At 36.7% G+C, this 23297-nt stretch overlaps 1 protein-coding gene across 2 annotated transcripts in view; it reads left to right on the plus strand.

The window, feature by feature from the left end:
- The window catches only part of LOC110450933 (structural maintenance of chromosomes flexible hinge domain-containing protein 1-like), a 71829-nt gene extending 60911 nt beyond the window's left edge, over nucleotides 1-10918 (plus strand). For both annotated transcript variants that reach the window (XM_021498748.1, XM_021498749.1), the window contains 8 exons: nucleotides 679-798; nucleotides 1106-1207; nucleotides 2125-2213; nucleotides 3604-3710; nucleotides 4420-4490; nucleotides 5057-5228; nucleotides 6131-6289; nucleotides 6960-10918. In XM_021498748.1, coding sequence (XP_021354423.1) covers nucleotides 679-798; nucleotides 1106-1207; nucleotides 2125-2213; nucleotides 3604-3710; nucleotides 4420-4490; nucleotides 5057-5228; nucleotides 6131-6289; nucleotides 6960-7231 — 1092 coding nt within the window. In that variant the 3' untranslated portion in view covers nucleotides 7232-10918. The remainder of the gene's footprint in view (nucleotides 1-678; nucleotides 799-1105; nucleotides 1208-2124; nucleotides 2214-3603; nucleotides 3711-4419; nucleotides 4491-5056; nucleotides 5229-6130; nucleotides 6290-6959) is intronic.
- The last annotated feature ends 12379 nt before the right edge of the window (nucleotides 10919-23297 follow it).

Here is a 23297-nt window from a genome sequence, read left to right on the forward strand (position 1 = left end):
TCTGTAGGAATGAATGGATTTGTTCCATATTTGTTCTGAAACATCCTTGGGTAAAGGAGAACCAATTTTGTATAAACAGTTGGTGTGCCCCCCCCCCCCCCTGGGACCTGAGGGGAGGGGCCCAATAGGGGAAATATAGGTAAAACCTTTATAATCCTTCTTCTACCATAGGGATTAAGGGATATTATCCTAATTTAGTCTGGAGCATCCTTAGGCAAAAGGGACTCAATTTTGTATAAGCAGTGGGTGTGGTCTCCCAAGGGTAAGAAGGGCGGGGCCCAATAGGAGAAATAGAGGTAAAACCTTTAAAATCCTTATGAAGTCTGGAGCATTCTTTGGTCAAGGGGACTCAATTTAGTATAATTGGTGGGTATGACCCCCCCCCCCCCTAGGGGCATAGGGATGGGGCTCTGTTTGAAGTTTGTTCTCATTATATCTCAAGTACTGTATGGATCTTTCTGAAATTTCATATGTACTTACAGCACCTACTTCATACCAATTATTTTAAACATATTCAGGTGAGCGATATAGGCCCTCCGGGCCCCTTGTTGTATTTAATCCTTTAAACAATTTCTTACGGAGTAAACAGAATCAGAGTGGGGAAAAATTAAAAATTATCACATATGACATATTTAGTTTAGTATGATTTTTTTTGATTTTTTGATTTTTGTCTCTTAGTTAGCCAGTGTTGATAAACTTCTAGAAGAAAAAACCAGGAGTCGTGAACAAGTCCGGACAGCTAAACGGAGAACATGTGGTCTGGCAGAAGCTCCTCCAGACAATGAGATTCTTGGCAAGGTAAGCATCACACTGGAGGAAAATTTTGGCATCCAACTTCTGTCTGCCGTAAATTTGAACACCTAGATCCTGGTGTGTCAAAATTCATGGAAGAATAGAATTAACTCCCCTTTATTTTGACAGGTTGGTAAACTGGAAGGATTGAGTTAACTCCCCTTTGTTTTGACAGATCGGTCACATGGTAGGATTGAGTTAACTCCCCTTTATTTTGACATATTGGTCACATGATATGATTTAGTTAACTCCCCTTTATTTTGACAGATCGGTCACATGGTAGGATTGATTTATCTCCCCTTTATTTTGACAGATCGGTCACCTTGGCCAGATAGAGGATGAAGCTATTGCTCGTGTGCTGTCCTGGCACATGTCTGCTGATATGGACTGTGTTGTCACTCTAACCAACAAAAAGGTAAAATAGCCAGCACCTGTTAACTGACACAATATATTTCAGTACACTTTTTACAGCTACAGTAGAACAGGAATATTTGAACAGCAAATGTATGTCTGATGTAACTGACTCTCATTTCACGTTCACTGTCACCGAGAATATTGGTATCGACACAAAGGTTTATGTCTTTAACTGGAATAACACAGCGTAAGTATTTTTCTTACTGTTAAATGATCACAGAATTATTACATATCATTCCTACATGGTTGTGTCTGTGCTATCCCTCTGTCAGATATTGTCTGGAGAAAACATAAAAGAATTTTCAAAGTGCGATTACTTCTAATTCGTATACAGGTGTATGGAACGTGTAAGCAATGCATAAAGAGAAAAAAGGCCATTTGTAGACATGTTTGCCTCCTGTCACAGACAGACTTTGTTCTCACTTAATTTTGAAAGAATAGCTGATTATGTTGACATATACATATTTAGAAAAAACAGCCCAGTTTATTCCAAGTTGACGAATAGCAGGCTATTTTCTCCTGCTTTTAATGAAAACTTTTGTTTGTTGAGGTTAAACGTACTATTAACAGCTATGGTAAATCAAGGATGTGCGAGAATTTGGTAGTGGAGGAAAGTCGGAGTAAGTGCCAAGAGAAAAACCACCAACCTGTGGCCAGTACTACTCAACTGCCCAATGTAGCCATTGAACCAACGACCAAGTGGTGGAGGGCTAGTGATGGTAAACGGTCAGACGCCTTTACCACTTGTCCACTGCGGCCCCTTTAAATCTTTCACCCCTATGTAACTTTAGTAGACTCTATCATGCATTGATATGGAAGAGTCCATTATGGTCAACAGTGGGGGAAGGGTTAATGAAAACACTGACAGATATTGATGCTACTCACTATTGATACCTAAATTGGTTCTTTGTTTTGCAGGCCAAAGAGGTGTATGCACAGACCAACGGCAAACAGCAAGTTTTACCAATTGACTCAATATTTAAGAAAAATCTTCCAGATTGGAGAAAGTGAGTTCCATTCTTAAAAATACAACTTTTTTATGATTGCCTTTAAGGGAAATGAGTCTTTGATCATATTTTTTTTTTTTTTTTTTTTTTGCACAATTGTGTCCTGCTTAATGACATCATGTTCACTTATTCCTCAGAACTGGTGTAAGTATATGGTCAGTCACAGTAACGATATAACTGTATCCAGCGTACTTTTGTATAACACTAAAATAATCTTAAAATAAACTATCCAGCGTTGGTATGGACATCAGCTCAGAATGGAATTGATAAAAAAAAAAATTACAGTAGGTCATGTTACCCCTTCTAAGGACTAGGTCCCAGGGCTTGTCACTCATAGTAAATATTACGCGCAGATTAGGACCCTCGTCCTTGACAACCGAGGGTTCCGCTTTGTTGCACATATCTCTCTTCACCCCTGGAATATGCCATGTAAAACAATCCAAGCTTTTTAGGCGACACCTAATCTCGTAGATGATACAGGTAGACAAGTCTGACTCCTTCAGCGTAGTGGTAAAATCAACAAGCTTTGAAGATTGGTGTCGCTTCTCAGTAATCTTCAAAGGACAGGTATAAACTTTGCGATTGGTCAGGTCTTTATACCTGAAACCAACCGAAAAGCTAACCATATGCCTTGGATTTTGTGATGATCAATTCCAGGGGTGCAGAGAAGATGCTGTATAGCGGTTATATTTTGCCGGGTTGACTAACATCTGCGAATTCTAAACACCAGCGAAATTATCAAAAATGTTTACCACTTTTACAGACCTTATCAAAACATGTTGAAAGTACTTGTAACCCAATGCTGTTATGTAAGCTTAAATGAACTGAAATCAGATTATCACCAGACAACTGGGCAGTCCATGTAAAAACCACACTGACATCTAAGTGGTCACAACATATTTACGTTTACTCCCACACATTTGATTTTCTTTCAAGTGAAGTCACTGGCGGATGATGACGCTTGGGATCAGTGTTTTCAAACGGTTTATCTGTATTTCGAGATATTACCCTTAAATGATGACACTCAAAATAGGGGGCGAATATGTATTGAATACGAAACTGTGATGGCTAACATACACTATGTAAGGTTATCTCCTTTAATAAGGTTCAGGTCTCGGGTCTAAGATAACATACACTATGTAAGGTTATCTCCCTTTGTAAGGTCAAGGTCTCCGGTCTAAGATAACATACAGTATGTAACATTATCTCCCTTTATAAGGTCAAGGTCTCTGGTCTAAGATAATATATAGTATGTAAGATTATCTCACTTTATAAGGCAAGGTCTCCGGTCTAAGATAACAAACACTATGTAAGATTATCTCCCTTTATAAAGTCCAGGTCTCCAATCTAAGATAACATACAGTATATTAAAAATGAACTTGTGTTTCAGACCTTTACCTCATGTGAAATACAAACCGAACTGGCATCCCCGTGGTAACCCGATGTATGCCAGGAACCTTATCATATTCCCACAGAATGAAGAAAAATGCAAGATAGGTACGTCATGTTTAATTTGAAGAATAGTATTACCAGATTAAACATGTTGATTTATAAATGTTAAAATAATATAAATTGATTTATTTCATATAATATTTATAAACTATAGACAAAAATTTTATATCGAAATTATTTTGAAACCATACTTTAAAATGTAATGTATGTCTGCCTTAAAACAGCTTTACAAAAGTATGGTTTCAAAATGATTCTGCCACCACTAGCTCTCCACCACTGGGTTGCGGGTTCGAGGCCTACGTGGGGCAGTCGCCAGGAACTGGCTGTAGGTCGGTGGTTTTTCTCCGGGATCTCCGGCTTTCCTCGGCCACCAAAACCTGGCACATCCTTAAATGACCATAGCTGTTAGTAGGACATAAAACACGATCAAACCAAGCTTTCCAAAAAAGTTATTGAAAAAAACTCCAAGCCTTTAATTTTGATATCGAAATTATTTTGGAATCATACTCTAAAATTGAATATATGCTTGCCTTAAAACAGCTTTTACAAAAATGTTATTGAAAAAATCTCCTACCCTTGGGGTGACTATTTGGTTGTCTAACCCTCTGTTTAGCTTTGAATTAAACAACCAATTAGACTTCCTGAGGGATGCAGATTTCTCTGGCACACAGTTAAGGTAGGGGAGGAATCTGTAACTCCTCTTCAGAGACTTCCATCACCGGTCTCTAGCTGATTTTGTGTCTGTATACTTCAGTGATTGGAATGCTGTTGGGCGACACCCTGATCCTGGATAATTTAGACCAAGCTAACGAGTACAGACAGGAGGTACGTGGGTTTATTTATCTAAACACTTAATCAATCACTAAATATCCTATCACTGAATAAAATGAGGTCCATCTTGAGGGTTTTATTTCCAGTTAATTAACTGTTGCATTTTCGTTTTATACCAAGAACTACCCTAAGGAACATCATAGTCGCAATGGACTCTGGAAGAAATTTTAAATAAAATTCAAAAATACAATTATATATCTTCAGGCCTAGAGACCAATTTGAGCATCCACCCTGTCCTGATCTATTATTGACAATTTCCAAAATGGCAGTCAATCATATTCTCTCCATGGCTATTCAGACAGTTAGTTTAAACAAATTCAGCATTCTGACAAATCATGGGCAGCTACATGTATATAAATAAGCAGAATTAACTGTACCTTTAATTTTCAAACAATTTGAAATATCAAATTATTACAAATAAATGATTGATCTATTTTCAAATTCTTATAATACACGGGTCAAATTTCTTGATTGAGTCCATAACCTAGTACCTAATCATGTTTTGTTTTTTAAGTAGCCGAGTATATATTTCGTTTATCTTATTTCCTCTCGTTGAACAGCTGGTGAAATACACACACTGCCCTACAATCCTGACACGTCAGGGTGACAGGATCCGTAGCAACGGGAAATTTGGAGGTCTCATGAACAAAGCTCTGTCTATAGACAAACTACGAGGGGCTGTGTTTAGTGAACCTCTGCCATTCACCTATCACGAATTATCCAACCAAATCGGTAAGTTTTGATCATGGAGTTTGGATGGATACAGAAAAGAAAAATGTGGATGTGTTACTTACTTGCCACAAGTAGGAAGCACGGTAGTCTAATGGTAGGATGCCGGCTCATGACAGAAGGGTTGCGGGTTTGAGTCATGGCACGGCACTGTGTTGTATCTTCAAACAAGATACTTTACTCCGCTTGTTCCAGTCTACTCAGCTGTAAATGAGTATGTGGTTAGGCAGTGCTAGAATTGTAGAATGGTAGCTGTGAGCGCCGAAGTGGCAGCACCGGCTGTATGCTCCCCAGGGAGTTGAGAAAGATATAATGGCTGGTTGCAAAGGTCCTTTAACCACGGATACTAATTTGTGAACCGCTTTGAGACAACCTACGAACTAGGTTGTGATAAAACGGTATATAAGAACCTCAAATTATTATCATTATTATTATTATTAAATAGCATAAATTCAGTGCATTCTTCTTAGTTTGGAATAAGAATTCATTACACTTTTGTAGCAATATTCTTTCACAAATAGTTACATATGTGTATGTCTTGGTCAAGGTTTGTATGAAAGTATTAATAATTTGATGATGGTTATTTTGACCTCGTTGTTATGACCGTGTGCAGGAATACTGTGAAAGTGGAAATTTCGCGATGTGAAAATGCTAGCATTTACTTGTGTTGAGTAAACTGTTCCAAAAATATTCACATGCAGGTATTTATCTATAGATCATATAGATTTCAAAACCATTGCCTCAGTGGAAATTTTCCACACGGCATGGGTTAAAAATTGTCGCTAAGGAGAGAATTTCCACTTATTTAGCAAGGATTTGGCCTTTGTAACCGTGTTTTACAGTGTAATGACCTTGACCTACCGTTGTGTAACCTTGTACTAACAATTTTGACCCTGGGGTTACAGATTTGCTCCAGAACTATCGTGTTGGGATGACAAAGTCGGGGAAGGCCAAGAGTGAGCTGGCAGAGCAGGTGGCCCACATGAAGCTACCAGAGATGCAGGAGAAATATAAAGAATGTCGTGACACCGAAGTCGAGCTCAGAGACGTTGAACAAAAACTAGGTCAGTCATTTATATGTAGATTTCAAAAATCAAGTTTAATATGTACATAAATGCATAAAAAAAAAATTGCAAGCATCTCTTGAATGTAAAGAATTTGTTGATTGTTAGAATCTTTTGTCCAAAATTATTAATAACATGATATTAGAAGTGGGTTCAAGCCTGGGTAAGTAACAATGAAGTGAAGATTAGTTTATTGGCATATATGATGTAAACGTGACATCTGCATTTGGTAGTAAGTATTTGCATCGCCAAGGGCTAGACAGTAAAGGTACAGCTTGATATTCTGAGACTATTGAAATCTCCAGCTGGACTAGTAGTTCTTAAAACCGCCAGCCTGATTGACCAGTCAAAAATTAATATTAATTGCGAGAAATTCCCTGTCATGTGATTTTAGCCAATGTTACTTTAAAGACAAAAAATTGGATATCTAGGATACCTTTATGCCTCGTAAGATTGTGACATAAATTCACGTGATATTATCCGATTTCTGAGAACCATTTGCCAGACATATCTACTTCTGATTCTCAATCATATTAAACAGTGTATTGACACCACACCTCAACAATGGATTGCAGCTTCATTATTTCCTGAAAGCTAGGGATAAAAAATATCTACATATTTCCTAGTTATATTCCTACGCTTACGGAAAGAATGTTCGTTTCCTTCATAGGTGTGACCATGTCTACCCCAAGGATTCCTGCATCCGAGAGAGTCAAAACAATGCGCCCACCTCCAAGCTCTGATGAAGGTCCATCAATATCCAAACGGCCGAAAACGGCTGGCAGCACTACACCGCAACCAACCATTGCCAACGGAAGCACAACTCCAAGCTCTGCCTCCACCTCCAGTATTCTGGGCACACCGACACGGAAAAGTGGTCGGCTAGCATCCATGTCTCCAGTCACGTCAGAAGATGGCAAGAAACGATTAAGAAGGACGTAGCACAGATCAAACCATTTAGCAATGTTCGTAGAGTTTCTGTTCCGGTGGTATTTGGGGATTGTGTTCTCATGTACTTATTGTGGTCATGCTAGTTTTTGAATCTGAACAAGTTTATTGCAGTTTAGAAAATTCAAATGTTTTAATAAATTGATCTTATGTTGGCCAGGAGAACAGACCATTTGATATAACGGTAACAATAACAGAACATTTTTACGGATTAGGGAAGGGTTGGTTTTTATTTCTTATCACTTTGTTGAAGGAGACTTAGGTAACTGATATTTAATACTTAATGTTTTCCACTGCACATCTTCCATGTTTTTGGTTATTTGATTAGTTAAAATTAAAGAATGAACCAGTTCTAACAATTGTTTTGCCTAATTAGGATCTAGTGATGTGGTCAACAAAATTTTGAAAAATAAAAAATAATTTTTATCTTGCAATCAGACTTTTTCATATTTCAGTTTTGTCCTTTTTGCTTTTCAACATGAGAAAAATCCAACATGGGTGCTTTTATTTTGATCTCGGAAAACTTACAGTGTAAAGTTAATATCAGGAGGATGGGCTACTTTTAACACTGCAGAAATATATTATGAAAGACACAAGGGTGAAAATTGTGAGGAAATATAATGGTTTATAAAGCAGAGTTATGTCCCTTCGCTCTACCATGAAACCATTGTTGCTGAGTTTTAAAGTGGACAGTTTCTTCTCGGATTCTTTCTTTTTCATTTGCTCAACAGTTCAATGACACACTATGTGGTATGGTAAAAGGCTGGCTACCTGTTCATTTTGTTATCAACTCGGAGCTGAATTGAGAACAAAAATGTGGAGAGTAAATGAATAAAATAATAAACAATATTTCTAAAACTTATTGGATGGATGTATCATGACTCAACTATTGGGTCTGTCCAAAAGGGGTCAAATGTTAAATCATTATATGTATAAACTCATTAACCCCTGAAAACACATTTGAACTCTTCCAATTTAAAGTTCCAATTTAAAGGATGGAATAGTTGATCATGAAATTTCAGGGGTGAATGAGTTAAGGTAATGTTCAGACCTATTACTGATGTGTCACATTAACTCGGTCCCCCAAACCCCACCCCCTCTGTAAGTGGATTCCGTATTGGCAGATCACATTAACTCCAAATGTGACAAGACTTACAACTGACACTTGTACATCAACATCATCTAGTCTTTCAGGTTCGAGGCCTACGTGGAGCAGTCTCCAGGGACTGGCCCGGCTTTCCTCAAAACCTTGCACGTCCTTAAATGACCATAGCTGTTAATAGGACATAAAACACCAACAAACCACATAGATACTCTAACACCATTTCATACACAATCAGGTAATTCCGGCCACATCTCTGTTATACAGACCCCATTAGCCTCTTAAGGATAAATGTAATATCGGAATCTCAGGTAATTTCATAATTATTGAAGTTAAACTGAAATCTTCTTGTTGTTTTTGATTCACCATCATTTTGAGGTGGGGGGAAAAATCATTTGGAATTACGAGGGGGAAAATTGTTCATGAATTTTTTTTTAATTCTTTAAATTAGTTCTGTAAATGAATCCGGTGTTGACGCTCTTCATAACAAGAGCCCATGGTACGGTTATAGATATATTTGGCAGCTGTGATATCACTTCCACCTGTCTATATAAATTACAACGGTGTTGATAATGCATTTCACTTATTGTACGTATATATATATACACGAGTGTAAAAGAAAACGTCTAAAAGGAAGATCACTATCAAGGCATGATTTCATTGTTTGAATTAGAAAAAAGTTTAAAATGAGTTTTCAAAATGCTCATATCAGATGTGATGAGTTTGAGATGAAGAAACTAAAAAGTTAAAAAAGTTACAGATTAATGTTACTTTGCTGATGTGAATTTATAATTATTGGGTTCCTTTCATCGGTAAGAAATTGTGTGCAATAATCGGCTATTATTTAACCTTCCATTACAAATCTGTATGTTAATCATTTGTTCCTCATCATGTGTTTGTCAGGATTCATTTGCATCAAGCTTTATAAGCAAATTTCAAGTTAAAGGATAGATTGCACAACCTGTGAGTGATTTGTATTTAAGTTGTCTCCCTTGTGTTTCTCTGTTGGTGAGTTGTCTCCCTTGTGTTTCTCCGTCCGTGAGTTGTCTCCCTTGTGTTTCTCTGTTGGTGAGTTGTCTCCCTTCTGCTTCTCAGTCAGTGAGTTGTCTCCCTTATGTTTTTTCAGTCAGTGAGTTGTCCGCCTTGTGTTTCTCAGCCGATTTGAAATGAGTAAATACAGACTAAGGTGTGGCGTAACATTAATAGTAGAAAACTTATCTGTGATCTATACTAAGCTCCAATATCACAATTTCATCAGAATATGCCAAACCTGGCTAATCTGCAAGTGAAATAACTGTATACTGGGAAATTTTTCGCTGCAGTATAATGTTTTTCGGAGTTATCGTTAAAGTGAAATAATGAGTTTCATCCTAGTTTTGTTTGATTGTGCTCCTGAACAAGGTTTATATTGGGGTGTCCAAAATGTCCCTACTGATCACAATTGTAAAGTGTTAAAATTTATTTATCGGTTACAATAAAACTTATATATCGGTAGTTACTCTTGCATGTCTTATAGTTAATTAAGCTATCTACACTTGAGTACTGGAATGTACATCTCCTTGTGTAGGTGATCTCAAAACCTGATATTGCCTGTTCGCAAAACCATAACTAACCCAAAATATTTTTAATTTTATCCCGTATTCTGTTTTGCTAAATTCAATGTCATTTATATTAAGTCGAACTGGTGATGAACTGAAGCAATAAGACATGACAGATCAGACCAACTGTAAATAATGTAACTTAGAAAATGGTATACTCGGACGTTTTCGTGAATTTAGCCTGAAAAGGTGAATTTCTGGTCAAAGCGTATGACAGAGGAAACAATTTAGGTAAACTCAAACAATTTTAAATTAGGAACTTTAATATAAAGACAATTTTAAAAATGCTGCTCAGATAATCAGACTTTCCTTTTGACTCCAATAACCAACTTCAAGCTGGATTTCATTCTGGCCATGTTTACATGAAATCTATTAAGAATAAATTTTGTCTTGTAGCCAAAAGTTGTCAATTTCTAACTTCTTTCTATTGACTTAAAATACCACTGATGATTGCAACAGACAAAATGACCATCTGGTGTAGTAAATTTTTTTACTTTGCTTGGCTATATACATTGACTTGTAAAAGTTTTGAAAAGTTTTAAATAAATGCTTCCTTAACTCATTCACCCCTGAAGACACATTTGAACTCTTCCAATTCAATAGTTGGAGGAGTTCATTATGAAACTTCAGGGTTCAATGAGTTAATTCATATTTCTAGTTATTATTGTACCATCAAAAACCATTGCCATTGTATTTTGTGTTTGATCCATATGATGTCATCCTTTTGAGTGTACACAATTTATATGACATCACATTTGACAGTGATCTCCGGTAACAGCTGTTGTCATGGTGATCTGATGTACAAATGATGTCGGTGCAGAACAATACAAATATGTCATGCTGTCAAAATGTAACATTGTGTTAACTTCCTGTTATTTTAGACTTGTGTTGGCTATCAATGTCATCAAATTTTAGTTTCATTAATTGTATATTTTATAAATTGATATATATATATATGACAATAAAAATGTTGGAAATTACTGTCAGCGTTATTTTAAATTTGGAAAAAATGAACAACGTAAACACGAAGCCTTATTATTATTAGTTCACCTTGTGGTATGGTGTGTTTTTAACGTCCGTCAACTTCTTCTTAGGAACTGGAGGAACCAGTGTCATGATATTTGGCCAGTAGGTACCTTGAACAGAGTACTATAAATTTCTTCAAAAAATGACCTTGACCTACTTTCAAGGCCACATTGGTCAAATATATAATAAAAAACTTTAAACAAACCCTTTTGAACAACCAGATGGATTATGATATCAGTAGGTACCTCGGATGTAGTGCTATGAAGTTGTCTGGAACGGATTACCTTGACATGTTGATGTTCACATACAAACCATAGAACAACTGAATAATTAACACAGATTTGGTGATGTTTGACTAGTAGCATGGTGTGATGCGGTGCTGTAAACTGTCCTCGGTGGCTAAGTGGTTAAGACGTCTGACATTCTGCTACCACTAGCCCTCCACCATTGGGTCGCGGGTTCGAGACCTACGTGGGGCAGTTGCCAGGTACTAGCCGTAGGTCGGTGGTTTTTCTCCGGGAACTCAAGCTTTCCTCCACCTCCTTGTACATCCTTAAATGACCATAGATGTTTATAGGACGTAAAACACAAACAAACTGCCCTCAGATAAATGACCTTGACTTACTATCAATGTCACAGGATCAAATATGTAATACTCGCTAAACAACTCCTGAATAACTGGGTATCCCAGGGCCTTCAACATCCAAGTTTGCTCTTATGAATTTTGGCCCACTTTCATGCTGACATGGCAAATTTGTTTTAATATCAAACAAATGACTTATTCAGATTAATCAACTGACCTAGGCTGACAGTGATGTTACAGGGGTCAAACATATTAAAACATTTCAACAACTTCTTTGGAATAACCAAGAAGTCTACATACGAAAACTTGCATATGAAATTTGAGAAAGATTAGTATTTCATTGGAAATAGTGATACAAAATTCAAAATGGTTTCTTGGTGGCCATGTTGTTATTTTCGAACCAGTTTCAAAATGAAACATTCCCAACTAAGGACCAAGGAGGCTTACGTATGTAATTTGATAAAGACCTGTCCAGTAATTTTGGCCATAACAAACTAAAGATGGCCACTTGGCAGCTATCTAGTTTCTCAAAACGGTCTCAAAATGAAAAAGGTTGCACAACGAAAAGCTACACGAAAAAAACGATTTGTCAAGGACTGTTTCAGAAAAAGCAATAACAAACCTGAACTGTCAAAATCCAAGATGGCTGCCCGACGGCCATCTTGTTTTCTCCACAAGATTTAAAATAAAACACGCACAACTAAGAGTCGAGGGAAACAAACCTACATACGACATTTCAGAAAGATCTGTCAATGACTATTTTAGAAAAAGCGATAACAAACTTGAACTGTAAAAATCTAACGCCTGGTGGCCATCTTGTTTTTCAATTAGTTTCAAGATGAAATATGCACAACTATGGACCAAGGGAGAGAAACAAATATATGAAACTTGAGAAGAATCTGTGAAGTACCTCTTGAGGAACATCGATAACAATATTGAACTGTCAAAATTTAAAGATGGCTGCCTGGCGGTTATCTTCTCTTCCGTTAAGTCTGAAAATAAAAATATGTATAACTACAGGCAGAGGGGGAAAATCCACCATGTACTTGAGATATAGAGGATACAAGAACTGTTTAAGGACGGACCATGGGCGAAGGGTGATTTGAACAGCCCACCACTTTTTGGATGGCTGACTAAAAACGTCTTAGGTGACGGCAAACACGCTTACCGTGGACATCATTCATTGAACAAAATTGGTCTGGGCTCTCTTTGATATTTTTGTGATGCCTCTCATCCTGGTGTTACTTGACTGACGTCATCTCGTGTGGACACACCGTAATAAAAAAGACCTTGTATATTTATACATTTATCTCAAAATAATGAATCCTCACAATGTTAGCAGTTCCAGGGACGAATATATACTGTCCCTGGTAGTTCAAACTTTTTTTTATTTAATTGATAACACTTTTAAATAAGTTTCCACTGCATTTCAACCAAACCCGGCAACTTTAAAATCGTAGATTGGTATATATTGATGATTTTGTTTTTCGGGAGACGAATTGGACAATTATCGACTGTTTTAGAATATACGCCGAAGTATTGTCCATATTCCTCCCGTCATTTTCCCAGTTGTTCACGTCAACTTCACTCTCAATACACGTGAATCACTTTTGGTACATACATAATTAACTTTTTGTCTAGTTGTGGTCACAAACACTGGACATAATTAATTAATAATAAGTAATGTTCCTGAACATAAAATTAAGATCATATTTACTTGACATAATAATGAGCATATTTGCTGGATTTGTGATAAGTAACGAGAGAAATAAGTACCATCGTATTTTTTTAATTTTCTACAAAAGTCCATACGTCTTTGAGAATTCGGGACTATGACCTACCAGTAGTTAACCAGATTCGTTAATTAAATTTAAAATTTAAAATGTTATTTGCACATAATTTTGTGTAGCTATAAAACAGTTTGAAGGCAAAACAGTGAAACAGTGAAATACATACATAGACATAGACATGTACATGTAGAAAAGTCGCAAAGTGATAGCTTTTATTTCTAATATACATTTACATCAACAAAATAAAAATAGCTCCAAATAGAAAATTTGATTTAAACATTGTTAACTGCAAAGTCCATACACTATACTCTATCAGCAATCCCACTCCTCATAAACTGTGAGTTGTTTGAAGATAATATTGAGGTCAACTAATTGGTATCTAAGGTAACATCATTGCGGAATTCTAAACATACAGGTAAAAGTATTTCTTCATTACAAAAAATGTTTGGTGAGTAGAAAACCTCCGTTGACATTTCCATAGCAACCAGACGATTGTTCAAGACATATGCGGATGAATGTTTACCCGGTGATGCGTTTCCATAGCAACATCTAACCGGATCAACACTCACTGCACAATCTCAAATAATAAAGAGTTCAGCTGTCGGCTTCTGTAGTGTTTTATCTGAAATGTGAAGAAAGACTGAATTGAATACAAGTTATTCATACAAAGGAGATAACTCGACTGACCTTGATTTTATATGTATCTGATACCATTCCCTGCAATATTGTCTTTTATTCTCCTTGCTAGTGTGACGGTGTAAATCTTTGATTTGCCCTTGTACCATAGCTTTTTAATTATACTACAGTTTTAACTTGTACCATTGGTTTTTCTTGTAAAGAAACCATTAATTTGCAGGCGTTTGTTTCTTTCAATAAAAACAGTCCTGACAAAAATATAACATTTTTAAAAGTAGAGTGTGATTTTTTTAGTCATGACTATTTTTATTGACAGAAACAAGTTCCTGTGTATACCTTTTCGCTTCTAATATATAAGGGAAGTAACTCTATTGACCTTGAAAATAATGGCGTTTTTTGTATCTGATTTCATGTTGACTTTTTAAAAACCCATAAAATAATATGATTTAAAAAACATCTGAAATCAAATTGATTCATTTGAGATTCTCGATATACAATTTTTATCCACCATATCTTAAAATATTTTTGGTTAATCTTTATCTTTAATATAATTATAAACAATGTCTTAAATCATCAATTTTCCAGTCATGTATCTATCACGCTAGTACGGCGATATCGGTATTTTTATTTCACCTTAAAATTGGTGAAGATATATATCGGAAACTCCCGCAAATTCAAAGACAATTCAATAGCTGTTACGAATCTCTAACTCAGTGATAACTCGACGATTCTCCAAAAGGTTTGTGTTTTAAATACATCTTACTGTCGAGGTCTCCCGATATACTCATACTCGAGGGTAACGCGTCTTAACCATGCTCTTCATAAAAATGACATAAACAGTCTCTTTAAACCTGTTCGTACGCCTCTTAACCTCAATACTTCATGTATTCAGCGTATTCGATCGTATCTCAATGTGATTTGAACATCAAATTTCCATGTGAATAGGAAAAGTCGTTTACAGTTGGGTGTCATTAACCTGTTGTAGTATTAAAAAGCTCAATATCTGCCTAACAGTGTAATAAATATACATATATACATCAATTTCATTCAAGTGTTTGAGTAGATCAATGGTTTACATTTTTAAACGACGAATTTTCGTCTGAAGATAAAGCGAACATATACTATATACTTTACGATGTAGTTTTTAAAAGAAAGAAAAAACACGTACCAGTAACAGTTTAATACATAGTTTCTGAATACCGTGTTATCAAGATCTGTTAACAAAATCCCTGTACATTATGGGGCGGGACCTCAGTCTCCTTTGGTTTAAGACGTTGAACTTCTATGACGTAATAATCCCAGATAATGCTAAACATGCATTTTTCAAGCTTTAAACACGTATAGACGTCCGCATTATGTGTACTTTGTTCATGACGTTATTTTTTTTGACATATTTAATTTATGACGTCGCAATTAAAATAAATTAAAATCGGATGAAAAGATGGGCGAAAGTACTAGCGAGGTATATAGTCTTCAGTGTTGTATATATTTAGTTGATGCCATAACCGTTGAAAAGTAATTTAAAACTGGTAGATAATATATGTTATCATTGCATGCAGCCCTCCGACCAAACTTATAGCCAGTAAGCAAAAAAAAACCAAACAAACACGCTGCAGGTAGGAGTGGAAAAGAGGTCAGGGTAGCTACCAGTCACACAGAAACGTACAGGACACATCACTCAGAGCCTATTCTGTGTGAGTTTTACAAGTATACCACAGTCCACTGACTTCAAATAGAGCCGTACTATAAAAAAAGACATGTGATTTCTATAGTCTGTCTATGGAATCCCAGCGAGCGCATTCTCTATTCTCGTCAGTGCGAGATATCTTGATATACCAGCGAGCGCATTCTCTATTCTCATCAGTGCGAGATTTCTTGATATCCCAGCGAGCGCATTCTCTATTCTCGTCAGTGCGAGATCTCTATTCTCGTCAGTGCAAGATTTCTTGATATATCTTTTTATTGTGGATAATTCTTTTTTTTATTTCAATCATTTGCAGAAGCGATATAGATTGTTTTGACAAATGTTGTTCTGTGTGGTGAGCAATATGTCACAGATCTGTATGATTTTATAAAAACAAACCACCATTTTTCAAGTTGTATCATACAGATAATGTGTTTTCTATCAGAAGTAAATAGATGTACATCTGATATTTAGGCATAGGAGATGAGCTAATAAAATCCAAATGCTTGCTTTTTCTATCCACATTGTTAATATACCCAGGAATGCAAAATAAAATTAGCGTGCCAAATGGATAGATTGCGATAAAGGCAGTAAAAAGCATTTACTAAGGCCTTTTTTTTGTATTCCAAACACCAATTAAAATGACAGGCGACGACTGGAATTTGGAGAGAAAAAATGGTTATGCTAGCGTGATTTCACCACATTATAGCCTTTTTATTTTACAGTCAAATTAATTTTTGACGATTTTCAAAGGAGAAAGCAAAATTGTTTTTAGTGTGCAAGTGTTCCTAATTGCGGGTCGGTAAATGAAAGAAAGGAGCACTCGAGGAATTATTTAACTGTTTATCATAGATAGGTGGTCGCTACGGCAGGTATGTACAGATAGTTCATAGGTTAAACTATGTCCTAACTCGTACATGTGCTCGTTATAGACAGGCGGTAGCTACAGATTGGTGGTGTCTATTTCAGTTTTAACTGAACAGTAAAAACAGAAATTGATAGGTAGACGGAGCGAGAGGTGACCGCATTATAAAGTTTATGTTTAATGTGGGCGCATTATAAAGCCAAGTTGTAGCTAAAGACACGTGGTATCTACGGTATATTTTACTAGCTGCAGGCGGTCACTATTGACAGGTGCTAGTTTAAGACATATTCGCTATATACAGGTGGTAGCTAAAGACAGTTTGTACGGTAGGTTTGATTGGTCAGTATAACAAGAGATCCCAGTCAGTATAACAAGAGATCCCAGTCAGTATAACAAATCCTAGTCAGTATAACAAGATATCCCAGTCAGTATAACAAGATATCCCAGTCAGTATAACAAGATAGCCCAGTCAGTATAACAAGATATCCCAGACAGTATAACAAGATATCCCAGTCAGTATAACAAGATATTCCAGTCAGTATAACAAGGTATCCCAGTCAGTATAACAAGATATCCCAGTCAGTATAACAAGAGATCCCAGTTAGTATAACAAGATATCCCAGTCAGTATAACAAGATAGACCAGTCAGTATAACAAGATATCCCAGACAGAATAACAAGATATCCCAGTCAGTATAACAAGATAGCCCAGTTAGTATAACAAGATATCCCAGACAGTATAACAAGAGACCCCAGTCAGTATAACAAGAAATCCCAGACAGTATAACAAGATACCCCAGTCAGTATAACAAGAAATCCTAGTCAGTATAACAAGATATCCCAGTCGGTATAACAAGAGATCCCAGTCAGTATAACAAGAGATCCCAGACAGTATAACAAGATACCCCAGTCAGTATAACAAGAAATCCTAGTCAGTATAACAAGATATCCCAGTCAGTATAACAAGAGATCCCAGACAGTATAACAAGATACCCCAGTCAGTATAACAAGAAATCCTAGTCAGTATAACAAGATATCCTAGTCAGTATAACAAGATATACTAGTCAGTATAACAAGATATCCTAGTCAGTATAACAAGATATCCTAGTCAGTATAACAAGATATACTAGTCAGTTTAACAAGAGATCCCAGTCAGTATAACAATATATCTCAGTCAGTATAACAAGATAGCCCAGTCAGTATAACAAGATATCCCAGTCAGTATAACAAGATATCCCAGTCAGTATAACAAGAGATCCCAGTCAGTATAACAAGAGATCCCAGTCAGTATAACAAGAGATCCCAGTCAGTATAACAAGATATCCCAGTCAGTATAACAATAGATCCCAGTCAGTATAACAAGAGATCCCAGAGGGATCTTGGCGCCAACCATTGTACCATTTTCAATAGTTCTTTGTCAGTTTGATCTTTTCTCTTTTTTTCTCTTATGTGTTTGATACAGTCAAAGTAAATGCACATTGGGGTAACTTTTAATCTAAACTTAATACTTCTGTGTATTAAAGACAGCCTATTTACTAGTACAGTACTTAATGTGAAAGAAGTATAACAGATTGTTTCGATATATTAAAGATATGTTAAGTTCTTCCTGTCAGCCATACTGTTTATCCGATCAGTCTCAACAGCATCTCAAGGGGAACCTACAAGTCAAATTTGAGAAATATCCCTCCAATACTCCTGAGAAATAGCAATAACTGACTGCCTATCGGCCATTTTGTTTATCCGATCAGTCTCAAAAGTAAACATGCACAACAGGGGACCAAGGGGAACTTTCATATCAAATTTTAGGAAGATCCCTTCAGCACTTTCTGAGAAATAGCGATAACAAGAATTGTTTAAGGGCGGACAACGGACCACGGACCTCGGACGAAGAGCGATTTGAATAGCCCAACATCTGATGATGGTGGGCTAAAAAGTTGATGGGGACAGTAGGTGATTATTATAATCAGGTACAAGCTTAATTTATGTTCGGTTTAGACAGGTGGTCCCTACGACAGGTTTATTTGGAAAGTACAGACAGGTGATAGGTATTGATAGGTGGTCGGTAGAGACATGTGCTAGGTAAATATGTTCGCTATAGACAGGTGATCCCTACGACAGGTTTAGTTAAAAAGTACAGACAGGTGATAGGTATTGATAGATGATCGGTATAGACAGGTGCTACCTAAATATGTTCGATATTGACAGGTGATCCCCGAAACAGGTTTGATAGGAAAGTACAGACGGATGATAGGTACTGGATATGGTCGCTATGGTCAGGTGCTACATATACGTGTTCGTTATAGACAGGTGGTCTCTATGACAGGCTTTATTGGAAAGTACAGACGGGTGATAGGCACTGATGGATGGTCAAATTCTTCAGCAGATTATTGTTTAATATAGACAAGGGTGTAATGGGGTATCGATATAAACGTGTCAATGAATTACGTTCCACTTACGAATTATACCCCGATGATGTTCCGTACGGATAAGTTAGAATGTACGGTGACGTTGCTATATCCAAGTGAAATTTTAACCTCTATACATGTATTTCGAGCATGGGATATATTTCTGCCAGAGCGGTCTCGAATAAGAATGAATTTATAAAACGTGTTTTAACAAAAGAAAGCGTAAGATTTGTGTAAACCCAACACCATCGTCGGCATTTTATCAAGGCTTTATTATGTTCTTCAGGCAGATGTAGTCCATTCATCAACTGTGATACAAGATCTAACTTGAATATTTTACCATATAATTTCTATACTGCATATAAAATACAATTTAATTTTGGTGAATGGAGATCAGTCATACCCTGGAGAAATTAAAAACATAGTAATACCATGGGTTTGCTTAACGAAAATCAATTCTATTTTTTTACGAGACATATTTTTGAAGTAAATCTTTTATTAAAACCATTCATGTTATTTCAAAAAAAGATCAAAAAGAAAACAGTCCATTTAAAACGACTGAAAAAAACCTTAATATTTATTTTAGGAGCAAAGGCTCAGTTTGATCTGTGTTGAATCTCCAACGAAGAAGAGTTCCATTTTGTTCGGTATGTTTATTTATAAAATAGTAACATAGGAAAGAACTATATTTATCATAATATCCCTTTTCACTAAAACGCATTGACTTTGAGGATTCAATCCAAGGACCTAAAAGCAGAAGGTTTAACCATTTCACCCCTATATAGACTCTACCGTGCATTTATGGGGATGAGTCAATTATGGTCTACAGTGGTGAAAGGGTTAACGACTGTGTTACTGGTCATACTATTTGTTACATGATTTTGTTTCTGTAGTATATGTGGAAATAATTTCATAGCATTATAACTCCCTAAAAAGAAATAACCCGAGTTTCCTTTGTCCCTGGACACCAGACTAAGACATTTTGACAGACATCTATCTGTCAAAAATGTCTAAGTCTGGTGTCAGGGCCGGAGGAAACGCGGGCTAAAAAAAGACCCACAACCTCACGTGTGTGTTTAAATGGATTGGAGGTAAAAGCATTAAGAAACAGGAATAAACAGGAATGTACTTTTGTAAAACCTACATACTGTAGAAAAATGGCGGGGCAATCTACCTTAATGATTTTGTTATGCCAACGAGTTTTGAACAAACCGGTCCTGTTCGTTCGTCATTTATAAAGGAAAAAGATTTCGTTGTGCGGCCAGCCGTAACCGACTTGCCTCCGTGTGGTGTGGCTTGTAGACTCTGACAACGTGAAATATATCACAATTATACCCGCAATAACTGACACACCTGTGTAATTACCGGTATACCTACCTGGCTACAGGTAAAAGGTTTTATAAAGAATGCCCATACACAGATATTTCGAAATTCACCTATACAGAGTTTCATAAATAACGACCAGGAGACCGAGAAACGTGTTTGGTCTTCAATATTTATTGCATTCACTGTCGTATTGTGTAATGGAATTCATTTTCGCATACTGTATATCTATTACCTATTTTTAGCTGTAATCACGTGCGCGACTTACATTCATTTTGCTTCTATTTCATTTCTTTATATTTATTTGTATTCCGGCAATGCGGAATCTTCTCAGACGCTTCAACAATACTCTTCGTTTTTACATGAAATAATGCTCATTCGAAGACGTTTTAGATAAGAACCCTAATTTCGCATTTCAGCGTCAAATATAGCTAATACACAGTTTGAATTCACCTTCCAACATTAACAATATTTGAATAGTCTTAACTTTAAGAGAATAAATTTACAAAAGACTCGAAATTCCAGAGGATATGTTCACTCACATTCTCCAAGTGTATGTAACCCCTGGAATTTCAAGGATGACGCTGTGGCATACACTGTCCTATATACATACATAATTATAATGTACTTGTAATTCTTTGTCAGCTTTATAATTGAAACACGGCTCAAGTTTAAGATTCCTGTAGTTGCTGTTGGATGAATCGATATCTAACAGTGTGCCGCTTGTATTTACATATTTATATATAATATCGAAATCCTGCAATTTATTTGACACCTTTTATGATAGTCGTATAGATATTCAGGGGCGTAGCTACCCTCGTGCGAAGTGGATTCATTAAGAAGCGAATCAGGACTGGGCCTTGGTTAGGGGACAAGGGGGTGCAACAATCAGTGTTTTTGTTTTGTTATATTTTTCTCTTTGTTGGATTTGCTGGATTCACCTGCGTTCCAGCGTATAGACAACTACGCTCCTGTATATGTATATACATGTGTCGGTTTGTTTTCAAATAAGATGCTCATTTAAAACTTTATGTATTTTATAGGTTTTAATGAATACAAGTGTATTAACTACAGTAGTTGTCACTTACATATTAATTAATTAGACGAGGGCTCGTATTCATGAAACAATTCTCATTTTCAAGCATGGATTCTGTTATCAAACTATCTTTCTTGCAGCTCGCGTTTATCATGAGACGCGGCTAAAAAGTCATGAGTAAAATATTGAAAAAGGTAGTCAGCTTTACGACTGTCTAAAAACTCTTTAAAAAAATATCGAAAAAAAAGCGGATTTTTATTAATTTATCACCGGAATAAGAAATTAGGCTAGAGTACAGAATTTGAGCTTGAGCATAAGAACGGTTTCACGAACACGGGCCGGGATTTAACTTTTCCATAAGGTAGGCCTATGTATAAAGATTTAAAATGTTCCCATTTCACTTGATACATTTTAAAGTAATGGAAATATAGGGAAAATATGGAAAGTTCCAAATGACTAAACCGTAATTTCTCCGTACCGGTTTGATGGTTAAGTTCATGACCCTGATAACATGAGTACGTTCTAGTCGAACGCTCCTCTGTGAGGTCCTGCTTGGGTGCGTTCTATTACTCTGTAGCAGGAAGTTGACCTGCATTAAAACTGTATGCTTTTGTAAAAAAAAAAAAGATAATTTGAGAAATACGTGGTGCGTCAAGAGATTTGATTTCTGGATACATTCACAGGTAACGCGGTATGTAACAAAATAATAGAGAAATTCTTTTCTTCGCTTGAATGACAATTAAGGCATTAAAGACCACAGTCATATTACCATATTAATATCATACAAATAGTCCTATACCGCAGTCGTTGAACATGAGGCCCAGCGGGCCTGTATCACGGCTCACCTGTTTAACTGAACTAGACAAGAAAGTAAAATGGTTCCGGTAACTTGAGACCACGTTGGCCAACTGACATAAATGAATTACAAATAACATCATTTTAAAAGGAAAACGACAGGAAAATCTATAAAACGACAGGTCTAAAATGATCTGGTGATGCATTAATCATACATATACCATTGACCTGACAAAGTTCAAAAGCGAAGTATAAAATGTCTCCGGTAATCAGAGTACATTATGACCAGTTGGCTAGGGCCACGAGAGGAGCATTTCATAAAGTTTTTTCAAAAGCAACAAGAAAGAATTCAGAAGTAAGCATGAAATGCCTATAAGACATTGAGACGAATTCAAAAACGTGTTTGGCCCCAAGCCCTTATATTATACCCTGTCCCTCTGTCCCAAAACGGAGCTTTCAAATTTACTCTCCGTTGAGTGCACTTTTCCAGAGTTACTCAATGCTATAACAGTTCAAATCCCTTCACAACAACTTGAGAAGTATTATTTTATCTCAAATTTATCTAGCCCCCTTCCTTCTGCCAACGGGGCGGCACGCCCTTTACTTAAAACAGCATGTTATTTCCTTAGCTATAGCCGCATTCAGTCAAAATCTCTTAGAGACACCACGGACAAAACATCAGAATCCTAAGGACAAAAAAAATGGAGATCTTCCTGGACAAAACAAGTGGAGATCTTCCTGGACGAAACACGTGGAGGCCTTCATTGACACAACACGTGGAGGCCTTCATTGACACAACACGTGGAGGCCTTCATTGACACAACACGTGGAGGCCTTCATTGACAAAAGACTACAGGCACTACAGACAAAACACGTGGAGGCCTTCATTGACAAAACACGTGGAGGCCTTCATTGACAAAACACGTGGAGGCCTTCATTGACAAAACACGTGGAGGCCTTCATTGACAAAACACGTGGAGGCCTTCATTGACAAAACACGTGGAGGCCTTCATTGACAAAACACGTGGAGGCCTTCATTGACAAAACACGTGGAGGCCTTCATTGACAAAACACGTGGAGGCCTTCATTGACAAAACACGTGGAGGCCTTCATTGACAAAACACGTGGAGGCCTTCATTGACAAAACACGTGGAGGCCTTCATTGACAAAACACGTGGAGGCCTTCATTGACAAAACACGTGGAGGCCTTCATTGACA

Source organism: Mizuhopecten yessoensis, unplaced genomic scaffold (genome assembly GCF_002113885.1).
Source record: "Mizuhopecten yessoensis strain PY_sf001 unplaced genomic scaffold, ASM211388v2 scaffold5547, whole genome shotgun sequence".
Lineage (NCBI taxonomy): Eukaryota > Metazoa > Mollusca > Bivalvia > Pectinida > Pectinidae > Mizuhopecten > Mizuhopecten yessoensis.